General features: G+C 42.3%; 1 protein-coding gene across 6 annotated transcripts in view; it reads right to left on the bottom strand.

Annotated features, from left to right (window-relative positions):
- Window positions 1-25,344, bottom strand: part of PELI1 (pellino E3 ubiquitin protein ligase 1) — a 47,057-nt gene extending 21,713 nt beyond the window's left edge. The window contains exons 1-2 of one of the 6 annotated variants that reach the window (XM_040597965.1): window positions 24,982-25,344; window positions 24,252-24,303 (exon numbers count right to left, since the gene is read on the bottom strand). Coding sequence is in view for 3 of the 6 variants with exons in the window: in XM_040597962.1 (XP_040453896.1) it covers window positions 11,627-11,681 (55 nt within the window). In the remaining 3 variants the exon portion in view is untranslated. The other 5 variants (XM_040597967.1, XM_040597962.1, XM_040597963.1 and 2 more) reach the window with 5 other exon arrangements.
- Between the last annotated feature and the right edge of the window lie 420 nt (window positions 25,345-25,764).

Genomic DNA, 25,764 nt, shown 5'->3' with positions numbered 1-25,764 from the left:
AGATTAAAGTTGAGCCCTGCCCCCTGCCAAGTATCAACGGCCTCACGCCACTGGCACATTAAGCCAGCTTTTCCACTGGTAACTTGCAGAACCTTAAAACGGCACTTTTTACTGGGGTGGAACTGTTGCCCAGCCCCATCTCTCCCACCACCTTCAACTATGTTATACTTTGTCCTGGCCTATACAAGGTTGGCAGTTTTAATACTGTCCTGTGGTTGGTTATTTTTTGCTTTTTCTAAAAAAGAAAATACAGCCACACTAGGCCTGTATTAGTATCACTTAACACACAGATACAGCAACAAGAGTACAAAAGGTGCTCTGTGTCCAGGTATTTAACTGCAGTGGTAAGTTACAGTGGTATGACCGCTTCTAGGTTGCGTTAGTTTTCACACACAAGCCGTAACATTTGAGTTGTACTGTTTCAAAAGTGTTCATTCCAAAAAGCAGAACTTCAGACTAGTTTGCTTCTAGAGCTCCTTTACTTTCTTATTTTACAGATGCCACTCTTCAGCGTCCAGGTTAATATGCTTATGGATTTACTTTATGCTGCAGCCCCATAAGAAGCCACAGGTGAGCAAACGCCGGTGGCTATACCTTCTATGGCCCAAGCCAGCCTCCCGCAGATAACAGTCCTTATCTCTACATCCCACCTGCCTTTATACTAGCGACCCTGTGGGTATTCTGGAGTGCAGTCTTCTGCTATCAGGCAAATACACCCCATAATGCCCTTTTTGGAGCTAATTGTGCCCCATGTTAAAGCCGGGTTTTTTTGAGGGCTTGTTTTGCCCCTAGCCTCACCGCTACGTGGCTGCCTCAGAACCTTGCTAGACAGAGTTTGAACCACCTTGTTTCCCTGGCTGTGTTTACTCTCAACCATGCTCTACGCATCTGTTCTTGTGTCAACACTGCCCCTCACTTTTATTAAGAGGAGGGCTGAATGATTCCCACTCCACACAAGAACTGTGCTCTGCCTTGAGGACTGGAAACAAATGCCTCACTGTCGCTAGGCAAGCTATTGGATTTTTCCCGGAGCAGAGATGCTGCTGACCATGCCAGACTACAACAATAAAATCTGTAGCCCAAGATATTACTGCTAATTTCATGAAGTGATGCTTAAATGCAGGGGAGGTTCTTTCCTTGAAGTTGCTGAAGAAATAAAGGACTGTATCGTCATGTTCTTCTATCTGACTCATGAGCAGATGCTGTACAGTTTGATATAATTATATGATTTCACATGACATTCAAAATGAGCTTTGAAAAGGAATGCATTTCTAGCTGTATCAGTTAAAAAGACAGTCTTGCAGATACAGGCAAAGGAAAACGTTATGTCCTCTAGTGTGCAGACAGCCCAGAAGCCCAAATGGCAAGCTCTTCACCCCAGAGTTAACCTGATCAGTATATTACTACTGGATTTCAGGACAGACATTTTAAACATGTCTGATGATAATTTTATTTAACAAAACAGGCAGGGAGCGGATAAAAACCCCACACAGGGTAAGTGCTTGAAATGGCTGCACACAGGGTACAAAGGAACAGAGACTGAAGGAAACACTGAGAAAAGAGAGCAAAACCATAGAAGAAAGACTAGGATCTGTCAACGATCCCAAAGGGGAAGTCTATTTGTACACTGACTACTGAAGGTACCGAAGGCTGAACATGTGCTATACACCACCTTACCTCTGCTTCCCACAAAGTCAGTGGCTGAACTCTGATCAAAGCCAACGATACCCAGAAGAGACAAACATTTGATGTGCTACAAAGCATTAACACTGTTAGGGGGTTCCCAGAAGTCTAACCCCAGGTGCACAGGGGAGGAAGAAAGGAAGTAAGTTTACTGGCTTCCCAGCCCCATTAGTCTTTCATTCTGCTATGTCACACGTAATCTCTGTGCAAGGAGTTCCTATGTTATACAGTTAATGAAGTCTTACTACAGTGTTTTAAGGAGACTGGGGGCAGGGGGTGAGCTGCCTGAAGCCAAGAACATGCTATTTAGAGTATACAACAGAAACGTTAATCAAATCTGCAGGAAGAGGAGGAGGGAAGGAAATGACCTAATCCCTTGCACTACTGTGTGCTGCCTTGTGGCAAGAAGTAAGAAAATGCTCGTAAGGGCTGAGCAAACAAAGGCCCATTGTTATAGCTACAGCTTTCAGAGTATAACACTTTTCTGCATCTCAAGTTTCTGTAACATGAAGGGTAGATGGTACTTTATGAACTCTTCCACATTGACCACTTCTGGAAGGGGTAGGAGAGGCTAATTAGATTTGCAGGACAGCTGACAAAAAGATCTAAGTAGAATCTCAAGCTCTTAAGGGACAGCAAATTCTCCTTCAAAGGGATTTGCCAAGTCTAAAATGTCTGTCATCCAACAACCATGGTGATCCTTAGGCAACTGTGGAGCAATTCGTCACTGAAGCTGTAGTAGCCTAGTTACAGACAGGCAACAAATCACCATGCTGCAGAGAGGCATTTCCCACAACGAGTCATACTTTGCCATCAAACCTAATGAGCATTTCTTACAAAGTCTTATTCCACCCTTAGATCTTTGTGTGCCTGCTCCTCAGGTACACCAGGGAGGCCCTTCTACTCAAGGACAGCATGTTACCATCAATGCATATCCCACCCTACAGACTGAAAAAAGCCAAACTGAAAAAACCCAGGCCCTCTGTCTCTAGTTTAATCTCTGGTTTAGTAGGCACACATGGTTTTTAGCACTGTACCAACTATTTTCAGCCTCCTAGGGGAGAGATCCCGTCATGAAAAGTGCATGCAAGATTTCTGATCCTTGGACTGAGAACATATTTCACCATTAACCTTACTATGAGTTGAAGGAACCTCAGGCAGGAATAAAGAAATAACCTACAGGACAGCAGGGCTGCTGACTTACATGCTTAACACGTTTCCAAGAGGCTGAGCCAACTCCTTTCTTCATAAGGGGCTTCACAGAATCAGAGGATAATTCAGGAGGTCATTTAGTCCAACCGCCTGCTCAAAGCAGGAGTTGGCTTCCCAGATATCAAGCTATTACTGCAGCAGACTGGAAGCTTTATGTATGAAATGGCCTGTCAAGACACGCATTCCCTCAGGAGACAGGAAAGGCGGTCTGAACACTGGACAACTGCAGCCGACAAGCAGTCCTGCAGACCAGTCTGGAGCTTCGCATTTGTTCACAGCCTTCCTATGACTGTTTGATTCAACATTTGCTTAAAATAAAACAATTGGCAAAAATTACTGCAGTGAGCTTGCTGTAGCCACACCAAAGATTGTTTGGGCTGATTAAACACTTGAAAGGGTGAGACCCACAGCATACCCTGTATTTTACAACAGCTTCACAAAACAAATGTGTCCCAATATGCAGTTCAACACTGACACTACAGCACTCTTATTCACAGCAATCATTACCCAAGACAGACATTTAGGAACTGAGCTGCTCCTAAGATGGTCCTTCACCTGGCTTTCAAGAATGGCCTGAAGCATCAGACATGCTGGATTCCTAAAAAACCTAAGACTGAAAGGATGATAGGGAAGGCATTCTGAAGAAAACACATTAATTTCCCAAAAGGCCAAACCGATGTAAACCACCCGGTAAGACAGAAACACACAGATGTACTTGCACCAGGCTTCTTTCCAAGAGAGTAAACTTGAGTTTCTCAGGTACCTGGAAACAGCTATTGTGACTTTTTTAAAGTTCTCCAGGAACATTTCTGGATCTTGAAAACTCTGCAAGTCAAATACTGTATCTGCAAGTTCACTTAACCTAGGCTATGCACAAGCACTTCCTCAAAGAACTTTTTAGCTGTAGTTCTGTGTTCTTTGAAGACCAAAACTCAGATTCATTGAGCTTCAGGTATTGTGGCTTCCCCTACATAAAGAAAGGGAAGCCCAATTTGAATTCATTTCCAAGATGTAGTTTTCCTGCTTGCAAAACTTTCAGGGTACCTTCTAGCAGAACTAGCTGAACCTGCATTACCTGAAAGTTTTCATTCCCATAAAGCTAGATCGTTTGACCACAGACTTCCTCAGAGAAAGTTAAGACAGTCACTAGAAGTATTAACACATCTTTACATCACTTTCAGTAGCGAAAAACATTTCACATAGATTAGCAAAAACAGGACAGAAAGAGTATTCAGTTATAGAAATTAATCTGTAACTGGCTGACTCCCCACACTCACACTCTAGGTGAGGAGGGAAAGAAAATCTTGAGAGACAAAGTTTAAAAACTATTCAGTACACAGTTTCTATTAGACTCCCACATCACACAAATGGGCATCTTAAATAAGGCAAGTACCTTTTCATTTGGAAAGGTTGTAAAACACTAAAGCCAAGTTTATCCAATAGTTTCCCTCTGCTTTACCCTAAATTCCTCACCACACTGTTGACTTTCATCATTTTGACTGTAGTTCATCTGCAATTCCTGTAAAATAAAGTAAGTGCTGCATAACCTCCACACTGCTCTCCTCACCTCTGCATGTGAATGACCCAAGTCTGTAGTTCATACCTGAATATTCTGTAAATCGCTGCTAATAAATGTACCATCTTCCTATGTTCCTCCTCCTGGACAGTCTTTATATAAGGTACAAAACCTGGCCCTTTCTAAACATACCACCTCCAGCATTTACATATAAAAGCGTATGACCTACATACCTCTGGATAGCTGTCAGAGGTCTGCCTACTCTCTGCAAGCCAAGTGTCAGGTTTTTATAGTGGCCCGATAGGATATATTACAGCCCTACACATAAATGGCTGGTCGGTACCTCAGTTTCCTTTATTTCTGACATTCATGCCTGTTTCTTTAGGAATATTTTAAATCATGTTGTATGAGCTCAGCTGCAGAACAAAGGTTACTTCAGGCAATGACTCAAGAGAACAAGAATTGATTCCTTCGCAAGTACAATAGGTTTCTAATAGAGGTATATTCAAATATCTCCAGATACATGAAAAGCCATCTCTTACCCAGTGAGGTGAACCAGCTTTTATGCTAATACAGCTTGTATTTATACATAAACACAAAACTAACTTTTGGCACACTTAAGTTCCCATGTTAATTGCCTTCTACAGCCAGCAATTCAAGGAGGACAAAGTTCAGGTATCTCTTCCACCTCCTTGTGTTACATCACCTACCTGCTCCCAGCTTGCTACTGCTCAGAGAAAGAAAACCATGCTATTCAATTTACCTTTTTTCCCCCCCCTTTATAATCCCATGGGCCATGTATAATTTAGCATGCCTAGAGTGGACCAATACTTTACTTCCTGCACGTCTAATCCAATTTGGATAAGACGGTTGCTGCTTATAAAAATAAACAGGCAGTTGCACTTCACCTCTATGCAGGCACTAGCACCTAACACCAAAAAGGTCACTCCCAAACAGTAGTAAGAATTCAGTTGTAGGGATGCCATCCCTAAATTTTACTCCTTGGTTGAGACAAGAATCCAGTTTGTTGTTTACAGGTACAAGGAGAGAGCTGGTCAGTACTCTTGGCTCTCGTCGTATACGACATCTGGCAGTATTGTGCCAAATATATTCTCACCAAAAAAAGCACCGAGGACAGAATACCTCAGCCATGGAGATGGAGCAGTACTACTTCCATAGGGACCCAAGGGACTTTAGCCTGACCATATGGCCTAGTTTTAATTAAGAGCTAAGGAAATCATCAACATTTGACTTCTTGTTGAACGTTTTCAAGGTGTCACTAGTTTCAAGTTTTCAATTTGCTATGTATACAGAAAAATGTTACCTTCAAGTAAGAGAAAGTATCTAGCTGAATGTGGCAACTCTGAAGTTAGTGTAGTCTTCAGTTGCAACCAGAACTGATGGAAAAATACTTTTCACGCATGTGGATCATGTTTGGAAAAACACCAAAAGGTATTTTTGCACAAAGATAGTAGCATTTTTGTTTTTTAAAACAGCCATGCACTTTGGAATCTGTATTGCTTTTTGTCCTCTCAAAGTATGTCACTAAATCAGACAACAATCTAGCATATGAAGACAAAAGCAATTTTAAATCAGTGGAGTGTGTGGATACTGACTTGTCACTGTGGCAGAACACTGATCCAGCAATAGTCAAAGCGTGCACCCACTGCCAGGCAGCATTATAATGTTCAGCTGCTAGTTTCATGGACTGCCCTCACATTTTCAATAATGTGAACACATCATTAACCCTAATGAAACTACATTAGCAAGACAGCAATTTGACTCTCAGTAATGTTACCAGTGAGGAAAGTGCTCCTGAAGACAAAACACCCCCCTATGTTCTTCCTTGATCCACCAAACTCAGAATTCTGTGTGAATACAAACCTTCGAGATTTGGCCTAGAAATTGATACGATTCCTGAAATTGGGGTTTGGGGACACGAGTTCAATGTATTTCTCATCATCCAATGCAAGTTCACTTACTTCCCACACAAAGTTCTCAAGCAAAAGAGCTCAGTAATTTCTTCTGAAAAAACACATGCTTAAAGCTGTACCCTGGCTAGGACTCTGGTTCACTGTGCATACCAGCTCACATTCCAAAATTACCTGAAAAATCCTCAAAACCAAGTGTAGCTGAGCAGTTACTGACTGGGCTAGACGGGCGTTAGCATATGCATGAAAGAAAATTCTGCCTTTCGTTCCCATTTCAGATATTTCTCCAACATGCAAAGATAAATGCAAAAGTATCTCAACACTTGCAAACTCACCTCTAGCAATTACTTTGGCTTTGCACTTTGTACCTGTATGCATCGAGAAGCAGGCTTTAAGCAGCAAAGAAGCATTCATTTTCTCCCAAAGAAAAATTTTTCCATTCAGGAAACACGAAACACCATTGGGCAAATATACTGAAAAGAGCATTTAGCCACAAGGAGTTGCAGTTTTGACAGCACCACAACTAAGTGATTTTTAAACAGCACCAGACAATCTGAAACACAGTAGTACTTCACACAGTTTTGAAATCAATTTTGTTTGATTTACAGCATTCAGTGCACTTACTTATTAACCAAAGCGAGTGGTTAACATAACACAGACTACTTTTCTGAATCTTGAGAAAGAGGTTGAGAACAGCCTGCACTTTAACCTACGGTGTGCACTCCAGATAACCATCTATTGGTAGTCTGTACGGGTATCTTGAAGTGCACCTCTGCATACCACAGAAACCTTAAGTCCTGTTTTTCTAGTATAGCAAAGCTAACAGCAATAATCTGGTACAGAGGAGCTGTTTCACTTGCCCTTTTTTAGTCAGCCCTTCCGTGCAGAATGATTCATTCCAAGAAATCTGGCTCTTCAGAAGCCATCTTTGCAAGTTTTTAGGGGTAGACCAGCCCTCTCAGGACTGACATTGTTTATGAACATCTCTTCAAATTACTAACAGCTGCTCATACTAAGCACAGTGGTGCCTCATTCACGCGCCTTCATAAAGGTTTGTAGTTCTCCTCACATTCAGTTTGCCATTTGTCATTAGTTACCCTCCTGCTTAAGGATGTCTCAAGTCATCTGTGGAGCAGAAGGCCATACAGCTGCAGAGGGTACCAACAGGCACAGGCAACCAAGCTGGTACACATTAAGAAGTTACTACCCAGCCTCAGCAGAGGCTCATTCAAGCTCCTGGACCAATTCAAATTCAAAGTAAAAAAACCCAGCATTTAAGGAAGCACATTCAAGTAATAAACTATGCAGCAGACATACTAAATAAAGAACTACCATACAGCAAAATCATTGTAGCCAATTTGATATTAAACCACCAGAATGAGTTTATGAATTGTCAGATGAGCAGGAGAAAATCTACAAGTTTGTCAGGCTTGTCAGCTGAGACAATAGGCAACTTGCTACCTTTAGCAGCATTGATACATTGATTAGTATTGCCTTGATACAACTTACTGGCAAACATTTTATTTAGAATTTCAAGAACAAGTTTTCAAGCATACTCAGTCTCACTTCAGCAACTCCAACACCAGCTGCAGAAGCAATATATATTCTCCAAACATAAAAGGAAGACTTTCTCTGGCTCCACAGCCACTGTTGTACTCTTCAGAACTCTGAAGTCATTCTGTACTTTTAGCATTTCACTGATGGAAGCGAGTGAATTACATCACCCAAAATAAACTCTGAACTATACAAATAAACACAGCACTATCACAAACTCACCCTCCTCTAGCTGCTCTTTAATAATACTTTTTGCTTGTCTGTAAACATGACCACTAGGACAAAAAGATGTGAGGTCAGCAGCACCAAACAACTCTGAAATGCTATCAACACCATAGAACATTAGCAAGCCAAGACAGTGTATGGAGTGTATTAATAATTTCATTAGTTTCTGATGTGAAACATTTTTCTTTCAGTAACCACTTCCAAGCTGACTGAGGCTTTTCCCTTGTTACAAGGGAGGCACTTCATTTTAATTGCAGAAATAGTAAAAAATTATAAAACCAGGCAAATACAAAAAGCCTATCTTCTAAAAAAAGTGTTCACTTTAAAACCTACATGTGACCATCATAGTTAAAATCCTAGTTTTGCAATGTAGAGTTATTTTTTTTCTGCTTCTGGTACTAAAAGCAAGCATGCTTGTATTTGCTGGGCTGGGATTTGCAAAAGTCCCAACTATGGGAGTAACTGTGTTTTACTTGTCCTAAGGCCTTCTTTTAAGAACACAGCTGAGCCTAACATTAAGGGGTGTGAGTTTAGGAATTACTAGGCCTCTTTAAACATCTTAGACCTGTATTTTCCAGGTCACCTTCCCTCATTCAGCAAAATTAAAGGTTATTACAATCACAATAAATATGATTTCTGTCCCAACATCCTCACATGTTACTTACCATTTTTTTTATTAGCAGTTTTAAATATCTGTGTTTCCCAAATGTATAGCACAGTGCTTACTCCTTACCTTTTGATACAGAAGTCTACTTAAAACGTAAAAATCAGATAAGAAGGAAAAGAAAGGCTGCAATCTCCACCCTCAAAACAATACCCTATATAATTGTATACACTGAAGCAGCAAGATTTGTCTTGCTTACCTGCAAAAAATAGAGGTCCAGGACACAAAAGTTGAGCAAAGATAGCAGAAGACCTAACACAAAGAGGCATTGAAATATTACAATTGGAACTCCCAGGGAAGTGGCAGCCAACTGAAATCAAAGACCGTAAGAAAAGCTTTCTTGTTACATGGAATCTCTTCCCAACCAGAAATGCACAGAGTAATCTAAAACAGCTCCAGCCTACAGAAGACTGCATCCTTTGACAAAACTTCAGCCTTTTGGCTAACTGCTTGCAAACATGCTCCAAAGATGGTTTATACTGTGGCACAAATGAAGAATCTCTAATTAAATAAAAAAAAAAAATACTTGCAGCCTGTAAGTTTAGCCCAGATTGGAATACTGCAACAAGATCCTCTTCCTTAAGAGTCTTTTCAAACCATGCCAAAACCATTAGTTAGAAGGATAATCTAAATAAAGCCATTGTTAAAAAAATAAAACTACATCATACCATGGCTGGAACAGCTAGGGGACTGGTCAGGGAGGAAGGATTATTTCCTGGCACAGTAATGTAGCAACAGACTGAGTTCGCTCTCTCTTTTCATTATTACATTAAGCCTTCACAGTGTTTCGCAAAAATAAGACTGAGGTTTGTAGCTCATCTGTTTAACAGATGATCAATTGTATTGAGCAACAGAACTTTGTTTCTACACATAGCATGCATTAAAAAAAAGTAAAAGCATACTTAGCAAGGAAAAGAAAGTCCAAATTCTGTTTTTGTTCGTCTACCCGGTCACGCCATCAGCCCTGATACCTGAGCCCAATTATGCAGGTGCAAGTAAGGATTCAACTGCATCGAAGGCAACTGAATTAACCAGCATAAGCAAGATCACTATCAGCCTACACAGGCAAGACTGTACTAGAGCAATCTGGGCTGGACGTGTAATTTAACTCACTGCTCTGATTTTGGATAAGGTCCAGACCTTCAGAATAATTGCAGTGCCGTCAGAAGCAATGCTCAATGTCGGTTACAGTATTTAAGTTGCGTACTGTTTGTCTGAAGAGATGAAGCACTCCAGTGCCAGGTACCTTCCAGCTTCTCAAGCCACCAGCTTCAATGGCATCCCACAACTCTTAAGGAAAGACGCTCCCACTAAGTTTGTTGCAAGCATTTTGGCTTATACACAAGTACTTGAACACAGCAAGTCCTCTCTGATCCACCATATTTCATTTGATAGAACCTTCCTCCTAACAGATGAGACTCTTGAGTTGATAAAACAAATCTCTAACAGCTACACTACCGTTAAAGCCATATTCTACTATCTGTTGAGCTTCACCTTGAAATGCAATGGCAAAGTGATTTTGAAATAAGAATTCACTCATGACAGAAACTTGACAGAAAGTAGAGAGGTGCAGCAGAACATACAGCTGATCAGAAACTAAAATAAATATGCAGCATAAATTCAAGTCAGCAAACTCACAGGAAATCAATAATGAAGTGGTGTTTTCTGTATGTAAAATGTTTTGGGCTGTTAACGACCAATACTGACTGCTCATAACCAGTTTTAGGGCATTGCCAGTTGAAACAAAAATAGCAGCCATTGAAGTACTGATACCTTTGATCATGAAAAACACTATTATGATTAGCATCTCATGCCTACTTGCTCCAATCCCCTGAGATGCAAACTAAAACCGTAAACATTTTCAAAGTTACATGCTAAAAGTCTTCTCACTATTAATTACACCCGCTGTACCCGAGGTTGTACTTTCAATTCCACTTGCATTAACTTGGTATGAAAACTGGTTCAAGCAAGGAACAGCTGATATTCTCACAACCCTGCATTACTGCTTTGGTGCAAGCAATAGGAAAAGGAGGCAGGAGCTGTCATCCTCAAACCAGAGGGCTAAGGAAAAAGAACAAGCCACAGATACATACACAGACAAAGCTAGGGAAAGCAAGGCAAGAACTTTAAGCTTAACACATCAGAAGGGTATATAGTCAGCGTAATGACAAAACTTAAAGACACGCTCCCTGAACCTCTCAGAAAACTCCTGTGATTGAATTTGTTTTTCTCCAGTTAGTGAGAGAAGTCAGCTCATGGAAAAACTCTGGTCAGCAGGTCCGGAGCAAAGAAGGGTGCAGGGCTGTACAACCTGGATCTGGGGAAGGGCAGCTGCGTGTGCGCAGCCCAGGGAGATGGGAGGGAGAAGGCACAGCCCTCAGCAGGCACTAAATCCTGTATCAGCTCAGAGCTTCTGGGAATAATTTGCAGTAGAAACCCAACACTAGGGCATGAGAAAGTACAATGTGGTACAGCTGAGGAGGCATCTCTAATACAATCATTTGCAGTTTTATAGAAGCTGGGGGTGGTTGCTGTAGAGAGATGATGTCTAATGAACAACTTAAAGCATTCTCTCCCCACTTAACTAAAAAAGACAATGTTTAAAGAACAGATACCACTATGGACAGTAACAGGAAGAGAATATGAGTATTTTGTATTGTTCTACACTTGTACATCTAGCAACTAAGCTGAATCAAAATCTTAGAGGTAAATAAAAGGTCCATTTTAACTCTTAAGTTCCCTTGTTACTGAGCTTTCCCTTCAAATTTTTCATCTAGAGAAGCAGTTCAGGTGCAAGTAGGAAAGTCTGTTCTTAGAGCAACTGTGTAGATGTAAACTCACCGTGTCCAAGAACCACGAGATTGTAACCGCACTTCCACTTCGATTTACGATACATAATCAAAAGTCACACTCGCAGAGGGAAAATGACCTGTTGATGATGGTGACTGTCAACAATGGGTTCAGATCAGTTAGCTGCTAGTGCAGACAGGACAACATTTTTCAACACTGTGAGAGAAAGTCAGAGTGAGACCATATGGTTAAGCCCCATCCACATTAGCACCAAAAGGCTAGCATCAGCAATTGAGAACTGTCAGCTGGGAAGTCCACCTGTTGCTCACAGCCTCTTTGAGGAATGATTTTGTAGAGGTTTATCAATGTTGGCTCAGTGTCTACTGGAATATTTGTGCTTTTCTCAAAGTGCATTTAACACATCTTTGAACGTAGCATATATCCTTGTGTCCAGTCAGTATTCCCAGTGCAGAGCAACTCAAACACTCAGCTGTTCAGAATTAATCAAAGAATCCAGTTACCCATCGGTTGGTTTCAGCATGATCAAGAGTTACTGAAATTTAAGAACATGTTCCAGAATTATACTGGATAAGCCTAAGTTTTACATTTACAGAAGACTGACAGTTGCAGGTAAGCATCAGACAAGTATTGTCAGCAGGCAACCTGGCTGTACGCTATTTGAGACCATGCAAAACAAAGGGATGCAGGAGCTGGCTTTAACTTCAAACTGCTTTGAGTAGGGTGAGCTGGACCAGGCAATCCCCAATTCACACACACAAGTAGTATTATTCTGTTCATTGACAAACCTGGCCATTAGTGCAGAGACATGAGCTTTGCATGCAAAGAACTACTGCATCACAGAACTATTATTTAGCACCTAGTTTCATGACTTGCAGGAATGCCTGCACTTAGCAGTTACCACTAACATATAGCAGGAGCACATTCTGTGGTTAAGCAATTTTAAGGCAGCATAAGATACCATGGCCTGCAAAAGGGGCAGCCCTGCCTGCTGCCCTCCATTTAGATGACACAAGGCTTCTGCACCACCACGGTGTCCAGATTCCTGCCCCAATCTGTTCCTCCAGTGGATTTACCAGGTTCCACACATACATCTGAACGCAGGACAGAGACAGTGAGGTGGGACCACCTTTCATACAGCGGACTTCATGTTCATTTCCAGAAAGAGCAAAATGATGTATTTTTAAATGCATGGACTAATTAACAGTGAGATGACAGGAAATAAGAGTTTGTTCCTAAGCAGTACTTAAAAGCTGTGTTTAATCTTGAAAAACAAGGGAACAAAACTACTGCTATTCTGAACTTCGGAGCTAATTTTGTTTTCTTTATACTCACTCTTCTATTCAACTCATTTTGTTCCTTTAGGTAACAAAAGCTATATTCATCAGCAAAAGACAGCTTAGTACAGCAATAATCTTATTAGCGTACATATTAAGTTAATACTAAGCTTATATGAAGGATGTTTGAAAATTAAGCTTGAAAACAAGCACATTAACAGCAATAAAAAAATTTCAAATTCTCAGTTACAAAATCACACTTGTAACAACCCTTTATTCTGTCTTGATCAAGTTTAGTAATTCCCTGTGCATTTCCTCATAAGACAATTTTTCTATTACAGTTTTTGCTATGCTTGGGGTTCTAGGACTTGGAACAACTCAAGAGACAAGAGGAACACAAGCACCATAGTCCTCTACTCTGTTCTGTGGCATGCTGTAGCACCAATTCTTCTGGTGAGGAACACCACCAAGATAAAAATTACCAAAACACTTTTGTGAGGCAAAAAGGAGGCACAGTTTTGTTTGCTAACATTAATGCAAGTTACTTCCATAACCAGCTGCTACAATAAAATTAACACATCTTGGGGTCCAGCTGCAAAAACTCCTCTACTGTTAATTCTTCCAAACTGGTCTTTTGGTTGCATACTGGGAAAGCATCTTCTAACATTGCTCGGCAAAGGTAAACGGCACAAATTGAACAGGCCTCAACAGACTCCAGCATGTGTGCTAAGGTGGAATGAGAAAACAGATGCAGGAAATAGTGTTTCTTAAGTAATGCTTCTGAACACTAATCACCATCTTTAAGACGGAGTAAAGTCTGATCTATAAACTATGGCTGAGGACTGAACAACTGAAGTTAGATTCAAAACCACACTCAAAACCTTCAGCTTAAGAGTTAGGCCTAAGAAGAAACACCAAGTGCCATGGTTAAGCCTGCAATAAAGGCTAACTAGGAATTCCCACACATCCTAATTACAATAATGACTATTAATAAGGAGCGTAGAACTCCTTGGGATTTTATGTCTCTCTGTATCAAGGGACACCTCTCTTCCTCATTTAAATGCATGTCTTTGAAGAGCTGAGCAACTTTACTCTAGCAACACCACCAGAAGGTACAGTTGCAAAGCAGAAACCAAACCAGACTTGTCATTTAACAGGAGTAAAAGAAGAGGAGGGGGAAAACCCAGGCTCCACAGAGTACCACGCTCTTCCACACCAGCACAATGGAAGGGAATCCTGCTCCACTCTGAGGGCTCTGAGCCACCTGGCCAGAAGCCATGCTTATGCACAGCTACTTGGCCCTGAGGGTTGAAAATAAAAGATGAACAGCCAAAATATGAGGCCAGCAAACACAGCTGTCAGGCAGGGATCACAGCAGACCTGACTGTAGTGTTATGAATGCTCCAGCCGATGCTGGTTGGCTGTTTTGCACTACACCCTATTTCTCTCCCTCAATTATTTCCTTCCTCTCTTTGTTTACCTACTGTAACCCCTATTTGTGCTGTTTCTCTCCCCCATCTCTTGCCTTTTTGGTCTCTTCAGAGTCCAAGGCCTTACAGGCAGACTTCTAGTCATACAGCATACAAACACTGCAAAACTAAAGTTCACAATTTTTGGTATGTTTAGCTGATGGTATCAGTCCTTTCCCGTCTCAGGTTTTTATAAAATTCAAGTTTCTTGAAAGTCAGTTGATGGAATCTGTTTATAACACTATCCTTAGTCACAGCATACCAGTCAGTATTAAAGACAGGAGCTCACAAATAATGCAGTGTGCTGATTTAGCTTCTATAAATGGAGAGTTTGGCCACTGCAGACAAGCCTGATCTACAGCTCTCACTCACATAAACAGTCCCTAGCCACACAAATAGACTATCAAGATCCTTCCCCAAATTCCTGCAGGGAAAAGGAGTTAAAACAATAGCAGGCTGAATGGAACAGCTCTAAGAAAAATCAATAATGGTAGCTGTAAAATCTAAAATTAAAGTAAGTCTGGTTTTGATGCTTTCAGTACACACAGTACATTAGATTTGGCATAAGCCCAATGGAACATGAAGTACTTGTGGACAATGTCTGCCAAGAGCTAGAAATATAGCACTTAGTGTTTAAAGAACAAACAGAAAGCCTCAGACCATTTCTACTCCATGCATCTGAAAAAGAATTAAATCAAGGTGATCTTTCTGAGGGAACATTTGTATTAAATCTAATTGGTGTGCTTTGTGCAATACTGAATTGAGTATATGCCAATTGGCAGAGAATCAGTATTTGTCATTTTATAATCCGTTCCACTTGTGACAAAGGTTACGAACAGCTGTTATACCTCCCCACATTCCACATCACTGTGCTTTCCTCCTCAGCATCCAGCTTGTCTCTCACATAAGCTCTGTACCTGCTTCTTGTTCATGCTGACACTTCTACACATCTGACAGTGGAGGCAGAAGAAATGGGAACTGTGAACTTGAGGAACTCACACTATACCATCAGCTTTTTCCCCCACCTTCACATTTGTTGGTACTTCATTAGTTTACATGCCTCAGAGCAGAGCAAGATTTGATTAGTAACTGAATACTAATGCACATTTCTGTAGCAGCCTCCAAACATTATCAAATTAAGCATCAACACACCTGTGGGTTCCTTATCTTTATTAAAATAAGGACAAATTTTTTTTAAAAAAAAGGGGGGAGGGGGAGTAGAAGACAAGCCTAACACTCATCTGGGGCTTTGGAGACATCATCCATCATCCCAGCTCACAGGTTCCTCTCCCTACCACCTCCCACACACTGAGCTGCCAGTTGGACAGGAGAGTGGAGCGCAATTCTAGCTCTGTAAGGCTTTCTGCTATTATGTGTGGGAGGGCTTACACATCATTCCCCACATCCTCCCACACCCTTCAAGACCCCTCCTGTCTTTAAGGACAGTGTAAGGTGCTGGCACAGAAGAACCACAGCTCCAGCCCTGCCTTGGAAAATTGGAGAGAAAGAGAAGAGAAAACACAGGTGATGCTACACTTGACATCTGCCCAGCATGAAGCAAGAAACTTCTCATGCTTCCTCACTCTACACATAAGCCAAGCACTACCTAGATCTTCAAAACTACTTCTTGATGACTGAGGTTATGTAGTATATACAGCCAGATAAATCTGACTGTTAATCCTCCTCGTTAATAGCTATACATTAATAGCAGCATGCCTACAATACTTGCTATTGCTGACTCTTAAGAGACTGAAAGACACCAGATGCTTGCTATACATGATTACTGACATGGTAAATAAGCTCCTCACTTCTCCCTGCAACTGGTCCCTCTTTGCTTTAAAGTAAAGGTTAACTCTTCCCTCATCTTTTAGATCAGGCTCCTATCTCTGCTCCTGTTTAGAGTTGCCAACTTAAACGAGCTCCTCCCCAAAGTTACAGTAAGTGAAACATTGCAGGAAAAATGCTTGTAACACTTTCCCTCTAGAGGTAGGAGTTTCCCTTGCTAACCATGCATGTCTCAGAACAGTAAAATATGAATAGTGATTTCAATGAGGAAAAAATTAAATAGTCTATACATGTTGGCATAGAAATTCAAAAGCAGTTGCTTTATCTAAGTCACAAGTGGCTTAGCCCCCACATTTTACTACAGCATCCTGGTCTTTCTCAGCCCACAGCGAGAGGTACATGGACCTACTTTTTGTTCACATCTGTTGCTCAGAAAGCCTCAGACAAAATTAATACACTGGCTACAGTACTGACTGTAAAAATATACATGTGCAAGAAGATAAAAGGAGAAAAAATAAAACTACTCGTGCATTTATCTATTTGCATGGTCAAGTTTCTCAACTTCAGCAAGTGGCTGACTGCCTCAGCAGAATAACACATCACTTCATTAAAAAAAAAAAAAAAAAAAAAACACAAAATGAAAATCACCCAGCTGCTATCCTTGCCATGGTACACTGGTACACTCCAGCCCTCTGCAACAACCTTGACTAGTTTACAGAAACCTTAACCAACACTTCATGCTGCACCAAAAGGGAAAGCTCTACTGGAGTATTTCTAATCAACGACATACAGCATCAAATGAATTGGCACGGACTATGAGCAGCATGGTAATTACCCTATTAAAAACCCCCAAAGATACCAAAGAATGAAGACCCAGTATGATGGATCCACCTACCACAGGAATCAAGAGAAAATGACTTGGCCATGAAAGTCACCTAAGCACAAAGGGGTGATCAACTGTCTTCAGACTAATGTGCATACAATATAATTTGTCTTAAACTTGGTCTGCTAATCCCAGGGTATGAAGTGCACAGATATATATATCTATGGTTTATATATATATGTATATAAAACCACGTCTAATGGTTTAACTCAGAAGAGGTGCAGGGACAGCAGAGTGGAGTAGGAAGCAATCCTTATCTAAGGTGTCAGCACTACCATCACAAATTTACCTCAACATTACCTATCACATGAGAAAAAGAACAAACAAAACACTCTTAAGAGCCTGCTTTTGGGCCTTCTGGTTCCCTACGCTATCCATCTGAAAAACTGGGGGGAAAATAAAGTTTAGATCTTTTTCCTGTTAAAAAGCAGTTTTTATTGATTGCCCCCAAAAGCTTCAGGGAATTTGAGCTGGCTCTCTCCCAGCTCTTTGGTGAAGGTATATTAAATAAATATCCCCTTAACACACACAAATAGCAGGTGTCAAAGTCAGGTGTTATCACAATGCAATGACTTGTTTTACAGTTTGACTATTATCTTCTCCCCTCTAACTATTCAACTTCTAATCATCACTATCAATGTTTAAAATATTTTAACATTACAATGCCAACTAAATAGAACCAATATCCAATGTGGTAACAACCTGCAAACATTTTCTGGGTAAAAATAGAGTCTTTACATGTGGCTTTAATTTATTCTGTTGAAGAAATTAAAAAAAAAAGGACAAAACAGTGCATCACTTGAATATACCAAATTGTTAGCAAGTGTACAGCAACTGATATTCCTCCTCCTCTCCATCCCAAGCTTATCAGTCTCATCTATCTCAACCATTCCAGCCTAGGTCGAGTCCTAGAGCTGACACTGAGCCACCTACCACTCAAGCACAGGAGACTGATTATACCAGAGCACACCTAGTTTAAGGAAAAACATTTCCTAGGAAGCTGTGCATGGACAGCCAATGCACTCATGCCACTGGTGGGCATCATGCAGCATTTTTTTGAGTTCTGAAAGCAGCATTCCTAAATCTGAAACTGAATTACCATCAAAATTTGATCTGCATATCTCAAATACGAGCTGAACAGTCCATAACTCTGGTTTCCCACATGCAAACAGTCAACAACCCTGGTTTCCTACGCATGAGGAACTCTCCCAGTTTCTACCCGATTTTGACATCCTTAGGAGCATGTTACATTTTCTTTCCTAAATTCAAAACTGAGTGCTCACCCAGCAGAAAGGAGCCAGCTCCAAGAGGAAGCAGACACCCTACCCACAACATTAGCTACAGGTTGAAGTACCCTCACTGTAAATCAGAAGTTCAAAGTCATCTTCCGCTAGCCTTGAAATACAGCAGCAATCTAAATACAGCAACTCACTTACCTACATGCATTTATTTGCTTCCATGTTGAGCATTCCTTGGAGTATTTAAAGTGGCTTAGGGAAAAAGCAAACCAAGCCAAACAAAGAAAAAATGTATTAGTGGGAAATGGCGGAATTGACATATTTTTAGAATTAGCAGTTTATCCCAAGAGGTGCATTAAAGAAGGAAAATGAGCAACGAGTTCTTTAAAAGGAAACAAATTACTTTATAGTAAGCCTCCCTGTGTGATGCATTTTGGATTTTTTCCCCTAACCTCATACCAAATAAATAGTTCAGCTACATGACATGACAAAAGAACCATTACTTATCTTCCCAGTTGAACCTTGTGTTAAACCATGATTAAGGCGACATCTGTTCTTGTAAAAATATTGTACTGAACTACAACTGCTTCAGATAAGTGGAAAGGATATCAAGGTAGCATCAGACAAAAATCTCAGTATACATATTAACACTTAAGAGAAAAGAAGCCTTGAGATTTCTCAGCAGGAATTCTTCAGGGACCACTTTAATCACTTAACATGAATAGTTTGTCTCGGGACAAAGAAAATACAGATGAAGTACTCAAGTCTGTACACTTTTAAAATCAAATCTTTACTGCTTAGTACTGCTTGACCATTGAAAGCTGGAGGAACTGAGTGCAGGGAAAGTGGGCACTTTGGAGCAGATCTGTAACTGTTAGAGGCACGATCTTAACACAAGAAAAGGAGCTACAAATACACAAACCCCTAAGCCTAATTTTGTTAATAGTTTAATGTTGTCTTACAGCATATCGCAATGGACTTGATGGTTAAGGGGGCCACATGTGCAGGCTACACAGGCACACTAGTTCCCACAGCTGAAGTCCACAGTTCCATCTAGGTGCTTTGTGTGCTGCCCCAGCCGTTACTGATCACTTCTTGGGCAAAGATGACCAGCTGGGTGGAAACATTACAAGCTAGACCTAACCCAGAGATGCCAGTTTGGCTGCCCTGACCCAAAGAACAATTAAAACATTCAAGTTGTTGACCCCGGTCAAGGGGTTACGATCCTAGAAGACAAGCTGGCAGGAGGAAGGGAGAAACTAACTCAACATCTGCTACTTTCCAGTTGCTCGCTACTCTGTTCAGGCAAAACATCAGACTATTAAGTAGGAGCACAGAAGAGGCAAGAAGGACAGGGTGAGATGCTGAAGCCAGATTACTAAGTTTGCTCTTGCCATGTGTCCATAAACTCTTGCCGGCTTTGACCTCCACTGATGCCAATGGCAATTCTTAACAGTCACCTTAACATAAAACAAAGCAGTCCCTTCAAATATGTTCTCTACTCCCCACCATGCCCACAAAGGAAGGAAAACAGGTATCCTAGCTCAGGAAAGAGTATTTTTAAGCATTTTTAATAAAGCCCAAGGGGTTATACAGTTGCAGAAACATTGCATACTTGAAATACAAGCAGCTAAGTACACCCAGAAGAATCAACTGGCAATGGAAGCAAAAAAACATTGGTGGTGATCTACCTAAAGACCATTTTGGATAGGTAAGGTTTGTGCTTTATTATTGTTCTGGTTTTGGAGGGGAGGGCTTGCTTGGGATTTTTTCCCCCTATCCTTTCTTCATGCCCTAGCTCCAATAAACCATCCTTCAAAGAATCCTACTCAACCAACTTGCCCCGATGCCGTATCTTGCAAGCATCTACAAAATATTTTGATAATATCCCACTCAGAAGCTCAATCAACCCACAAAACAGCAGTCTCTAGTAGCTATTCATATTATCAACTATCCTAGTAATTTAAAAAAATATTCTGTATATCACTTCAGGTTTAAGTCTTTTTAACATCAGCTTTTTCCTACCTGTTCATTTCTGTGCTGCACTGTAGACTTGTCTACCAGGCAGAGCCTCAGCCACTATAGCAAATGTTACAGACCCACAAATGGAAATGCAGCATTTAGTGACAAAAGCTTTTCTGCCATAACAGCTATGCTTACCTCCCTGAATACTGAATATGTAAACTAACAGGCTGACAAACCCAATCCATCAGCAAAAGCTTGCCTACACCTGGGACTTTAACTTTCATCAATTAGATGGTGCTCCCCCCCCCCCCAATACATACATGCCCATAATATCTAATATAGCCAGACAGCACCTCTCCAGCCCAAATATCTCTATGCTATTAAAGAACTTTCTCCCGAAAGGAATGCTTTTCTCCCTTCTAAAACCACAACTACGCAATTAATCCACTACAAATGGGGCTGGCGCACAAAAACATCTGGTTGACATAGCTGTATAGCTAACATCAAGAGACATCAAGAGCGTTTTGAGCCAGCATGACATATACCCAAAACCTTCTACAAAGGTACTCTACTGGTGAACAAGGAATGTACTGCAATGTGAGTGTGAATCAAACAAATCCTATTCCCAACAGGAATACAAGTGCGAGACCAGAGTAAGAGGTTTTGATCACTCCTACTCCCAACAACTGCCACAACTTCAACTAGAAGGGTAAAATTATAGGACACTCCCAATCCCAAAACCACAGCCAGAAATGCACTGCAAGGTTCAGTCCACTCCGCTCTTGAGTACATGAGATTCAAGCCCAAAAATTCAGCATTTATATAAGTATGTACCACGGGTGGCAGTCAGGTCACTAAGATTGACTTCAGCAGCATGGATTAAAAAACAAGGTCAGCAGATTAACTTTTATTACCTATTCACAAACTGAACCGTGCTCCTGCATGGCAGGGACCAGAAGATACCAGCAATCCTTAACCAAATGCCTCCATCCAGGTGCTGTGTTCAGCCTGAATCAAACCAGCTGCCAACTAGTTCACGCTTGAGCCCATGTCCTGCAACACCACCTGACAGCATTTACACCTAGTATGCCAGCCAGTAGACACTGCTGGAGCAAGACTGGTATGGATGACCACCTACCTTCAAGCACTGGGTGCCAGGAGAGGACAACAGACTTTTCCTGTAAAGCCTGTAGTTTCCAGTCAACTATTTCACATTAATTCATGACTACAGGGTTATTCCAGAAAGGTCATTTTGAGCAGCTAACAACATTTGGTGCTCCAGATCACATGACATGGATCAGCAAAAGAAGTCCAGGGCACAGAGCTCACCTAGGTAGCCCATAAGCCATGCAAAGCAGGGAAGCAACTCTTCCTACTGGAAGCAAGATCTCCTTTTCAAACCAATATAAATATAAGAACATATTCATAGTGCAAAGCTATAATTCTTCTGCAAAACAAGTTATTGTCAGTAGTTTTTACTGCTTTTAGCAGAAAGCAGCAACAGCGTACTGAAAGCTTGGGGGACTGGGTGGTGGTGGTGGATTTTTAGTTTAAGGATGATTTCTAGCACGCCAAAGAATCTTCCATCTTTTTTAACCTGGAAGGCAGGTTTTTCAGTATGTCAATTCAAACATTTTAAACAAGAAACACAATTGGTTGTGACTATTAATTGCCACATCCACCGGAAAATGTTAAGGCCACAAAGAACGCCCTGTGATGCTACCTTATTGCCCCAGCCCATCCCCAGCCACCCACCAGAGAGCCTACAGCAGCAAAGGGAGAGGGGAAATCCACCCCACAAGCTGCCCACAGCCTCCTGGGAGACACAGAGTCACTTCAGCTTTGTCCAACTGACACGATTTGCACCTCACAGAATCAGAAATAAATTGTTATTTTACCTTCTCCTCCATGAACCTTTCCATCCAGGTAGACTAACTGGGCCCAATTAGGGCTGCAGTATTAATTTCAGTAGAATGGGGGTACTACAGTAGGAATATGAGATTTACTGGTGCATCCTGTTAACCAGTAGATTGAAAGGAAACAGAAACTAGATCAGATGGAAACACGCTTACTTTTTTCCACTGAAACTCTCTCAGCAGTACTTAGCGACGCTCGACCTACTTCCTACACCATCGCTTTGCTGTCACTTCCTTTGACAGTTTGTCAGGATGCTTGTGAATCTGGAGATTAAGGAACGAACGTCTGGAAAGCAAAAGAGCTGGACTTTTTCCTCTTGATGTACAGTCAAAACTTTTATGATCTAGCCAGCAAGGCGCACAGTGACCAGCTAGCAACAAGTACCTCCAATTACTGGCATCCTGCAGGAATTCCTAATCAACTGTGTAATTTCACTTGCAAGTATGCACTTAAAGGTGACTGATTTCTCATGAAATACCCTCATTCTTCCTTTTTTAGCTCAGGGCATGGATTAGCATCTATAAACAGCTTCAAGTTTTCTGCCTTCCTGTGTTCCAGAGTTCCTGTCTGAGAAGACATTTCATATCGAAATATACTTGTAATTAGTTCCTTCCAAATGAATAAGAGTTTTAAATGCTACTGGCTCCAAGCAGATGATGTTCTATTTTGCATTTATGAACGCAACGGCTAACTACAAATCCTGAAGTGAAAGGATCCTGTTTTCCATGCCTAGTTTCTTAACAGAAACCAGTACTGATACCAAAATACAAAACGGTTGTGGCAGGCATACTTTACACGAAATTCTGCTTTAACTGAAATACGAACAGTTGCTCAAAACTTTAATTTCCAAGATGAATACTAGCATGGTGATCTGTGGCGTTGCGAAACACATTTCAGTGTTTAGTAAGAACTGAAACATTCACTAGGCACACTTCACAGGACTACAGTCTGCATAAAGTAGGTGTTCCTACAGGTTTAATTCATTTGAAATAGGAGACATTTAAGCTTAAGTACCCAGTAGTTGCCTACCTACAACTCAAATGCATTCCTAAAGCTTCCTGTCTGGCCATTCATGCGACTTCAAAAAGATTTAGGACACTTATGGGTCTAATCTTCCAACTACAAGTGCTCAATTTTCTACAAACCAGGCTTTTTCTTCGGGGGGGGGGGGGGGGGGGGGGGTGGGGTGGCGCACCGGGGAGAAGTGTCCCGTGCAGTCCTCTGAACTTTGGCACTACATTACTCACTCCAAAATTGTCAGCCTAACACATTACAAAGCCACACTGACACATGCAAACGAAAATCTGGGGAGCCTGTTCGCCTGAAGCTTTCATCTCCACTAACCTACCGGCGCCTTTCCGCCCAGAAAGTGACAGAAGATGTATCATCAACAGGTCATCTGGCTGCTTCTTTGTAAAAAACAGAATATGAAAAGCTGCTGAACAGAAACCGGAAACAGCCTTTTTTCCCCCGGCTCTCCCCCCACCCCCTATGCGTGTTCAAAATGGAAAAAATAAACCCATCGTCCTTCGGATGCAGAACCACCAGCTCTGTCTAGCTGAAATGCTTTATAATTTTACTTGCCATGTGGTGTGTTTTCAAGGCAGAGGAGTCCCAGCAAAAACAAATGGGTGGCCTTTGAAAGGTAAGGGTAGAAACACAAGCGTTACAGCCAGGCTGCGTTTTGCTTGCATGTATTCTAGAAGCTGCATTTTGCGGAGGTGAAGTAGCTGCAGTTTTCGAGGGGCTAGTTAAAACAAAAACAAAGGGGGGTAAAAAACCCAACAAGCTTTCAGTATAAAAACGTAATAATTGCTTTAAAATATCCCCTTCAAGACACAAAAAATTATTCAACTGAAAACACAACTGCTCCTCTTCCTCCCTTTTAAAAATCTTCTCCCGGCTGTTACAAGCAGAAATGTCCCCCTGCTATCAGCTCTTCCTGAAACCGCATTATTTAACTACGGGGGGGGGGGGGGGGGGGGGATAGAAAAAAGAAAAAAACCCGACTGAAGTTGCACTGGATGGCAGGCTGCTCACAAAAGAACCAAGGCTGAGGATACGGGAAAGAAAACTTGCGATTCCCCCCAAGAAGACTAAAATTAAAAAAAGACACCAACTTACCTACCGGCAGTCTGGATTCTTCCAGAGTAAAACAACATCAAATTTGAAAGAGCTAGGGGAAAAAAAAAAAACAACAAAAAACACAGAAGCAAGCTTTCCCACCAAGGTTCTGCAGGTTACCAACAGCAAAACAAAATCCCCCTTTGTTTTGTTTTCCCCCGCCTGCATGCTGCTCCCAGCCAGCGCTCCGGCACGGGGGGCTGCGATCAATGGAGCCTGGACTTTCGCGGGGGGATGGGGCTCCTTCTTCCCCTAAAAGAATAAATATAACACCACTGCCGCCCGAAAAAACCCACCGCCCGAATTCAACAGAACCCGGGAGTCCAAATACTGAACGAGTTTTGTTGGGGTTTTTTTCTGTCTTTTTTTTTTCTAAGCGCTGTTTTTCCCGAGGGCAGGCGGCTGGGCATGACAAAGAGCTTCCCCAGCACATCCAGCCCCAGAGCGGGGCTCGGCAACTCCGGGTGGGTGGGAAGGAAAAAAAAGAACAAGAAAAAAAAAAGGACGAAACAAAAAAAAGGTAACAAGCTCCCCAAACGCCCGGGAAAAAAAAACAACAGAGAAAAAATAACTGTTTTAAGAACAGCACCAGAAAGGCAGCCCTGGCGAGGCGCAGCACAAAGCGCGCAGGGCGGCGAGGGGGGGCAGCAGCCCGAGAAGCGGGCAGGCTCCCGGCCCCCCTCGCGATACAGGCACGCGGAGGGGCTGCCGCGACAGGCGCGATACTCACCCCAGGGAGGAAGGGAGCAGGCGGCAGAGGCACCCCGCGCCGGCAGCCGCAAGCGGCCGAGGCGGGGGGGGGGGAGGCCGGACGCGGAGGGCAGGGACACCGGCCCCGGCCGCCGTTCCCTATCCTGACGGCCCCACGGCGGGCAGCAGCCGCGGCTGGCCCAGTGGGGAAGGAGCCCCCGCAGCGCTTCCCTCCGCCCCCGCGGGCCCCGGCGCTACGACCCACGGGCACCAAAACAGCGGCGGCAGCTGCCCGGGAAGCGACCGGAGCGAACAACGCGATCGACGCCGGCCCCGCCGCCCTCACCACAGCCGCGGCCTCCGCCTCCTCCGCCGCCGCCTCCTCCGCCGCCTCGCCTCAGCGCGCCGCCCGCCCTCTGCCTCTGCCGCCTCGCGCTCGCGCACCCCACCGCCGGGGTGGGGCGGGGAGGAGGGGCGGGGCCTCGCCCCGGACACGCCCCCCGCGCGGCATGGCGGGACTTGTAGTGGCTCCCGCGCACATGTGTGTGTATGTGTCTGTGTATATATTTGTGTTTACGTATGCATATTTCTATGCATGTGCATACATGTATACACACGCGAATATATATGCACATGCATACCCATACATAACTATGCATGCATGTATTTATCACGCATATACGTATAAATGCACACACATATGCATATATGAGTGTATAAACGCATACATATATGTATATAGCTGCGCATGTGTATATGTCTGCGCATCGCCTATATTCAGGTGTATCGATATGTATGCACATGCACACATTTAGACAAATAT

Source organism: Falco naumanni, chromosome 6 (genome assembly GCF_017639655.2).
Source record: "Falco naumanni isolate bFalNau1 chromosome 6, bFalNau1.pat, whole genome shotgun sequence".
NCBI classification, from domain to species: domain Eukaryota; kingdom Metazoa; phylum Chordata; class Aves; order Falconiformes; family Falconidae; genus Falco; species Falco naumanni.
The sequence above is the reverse complement of the archived record's forward strand: the minus strand, read 5'-3'. Positions and strand labels throughout refer to the sequence as shown.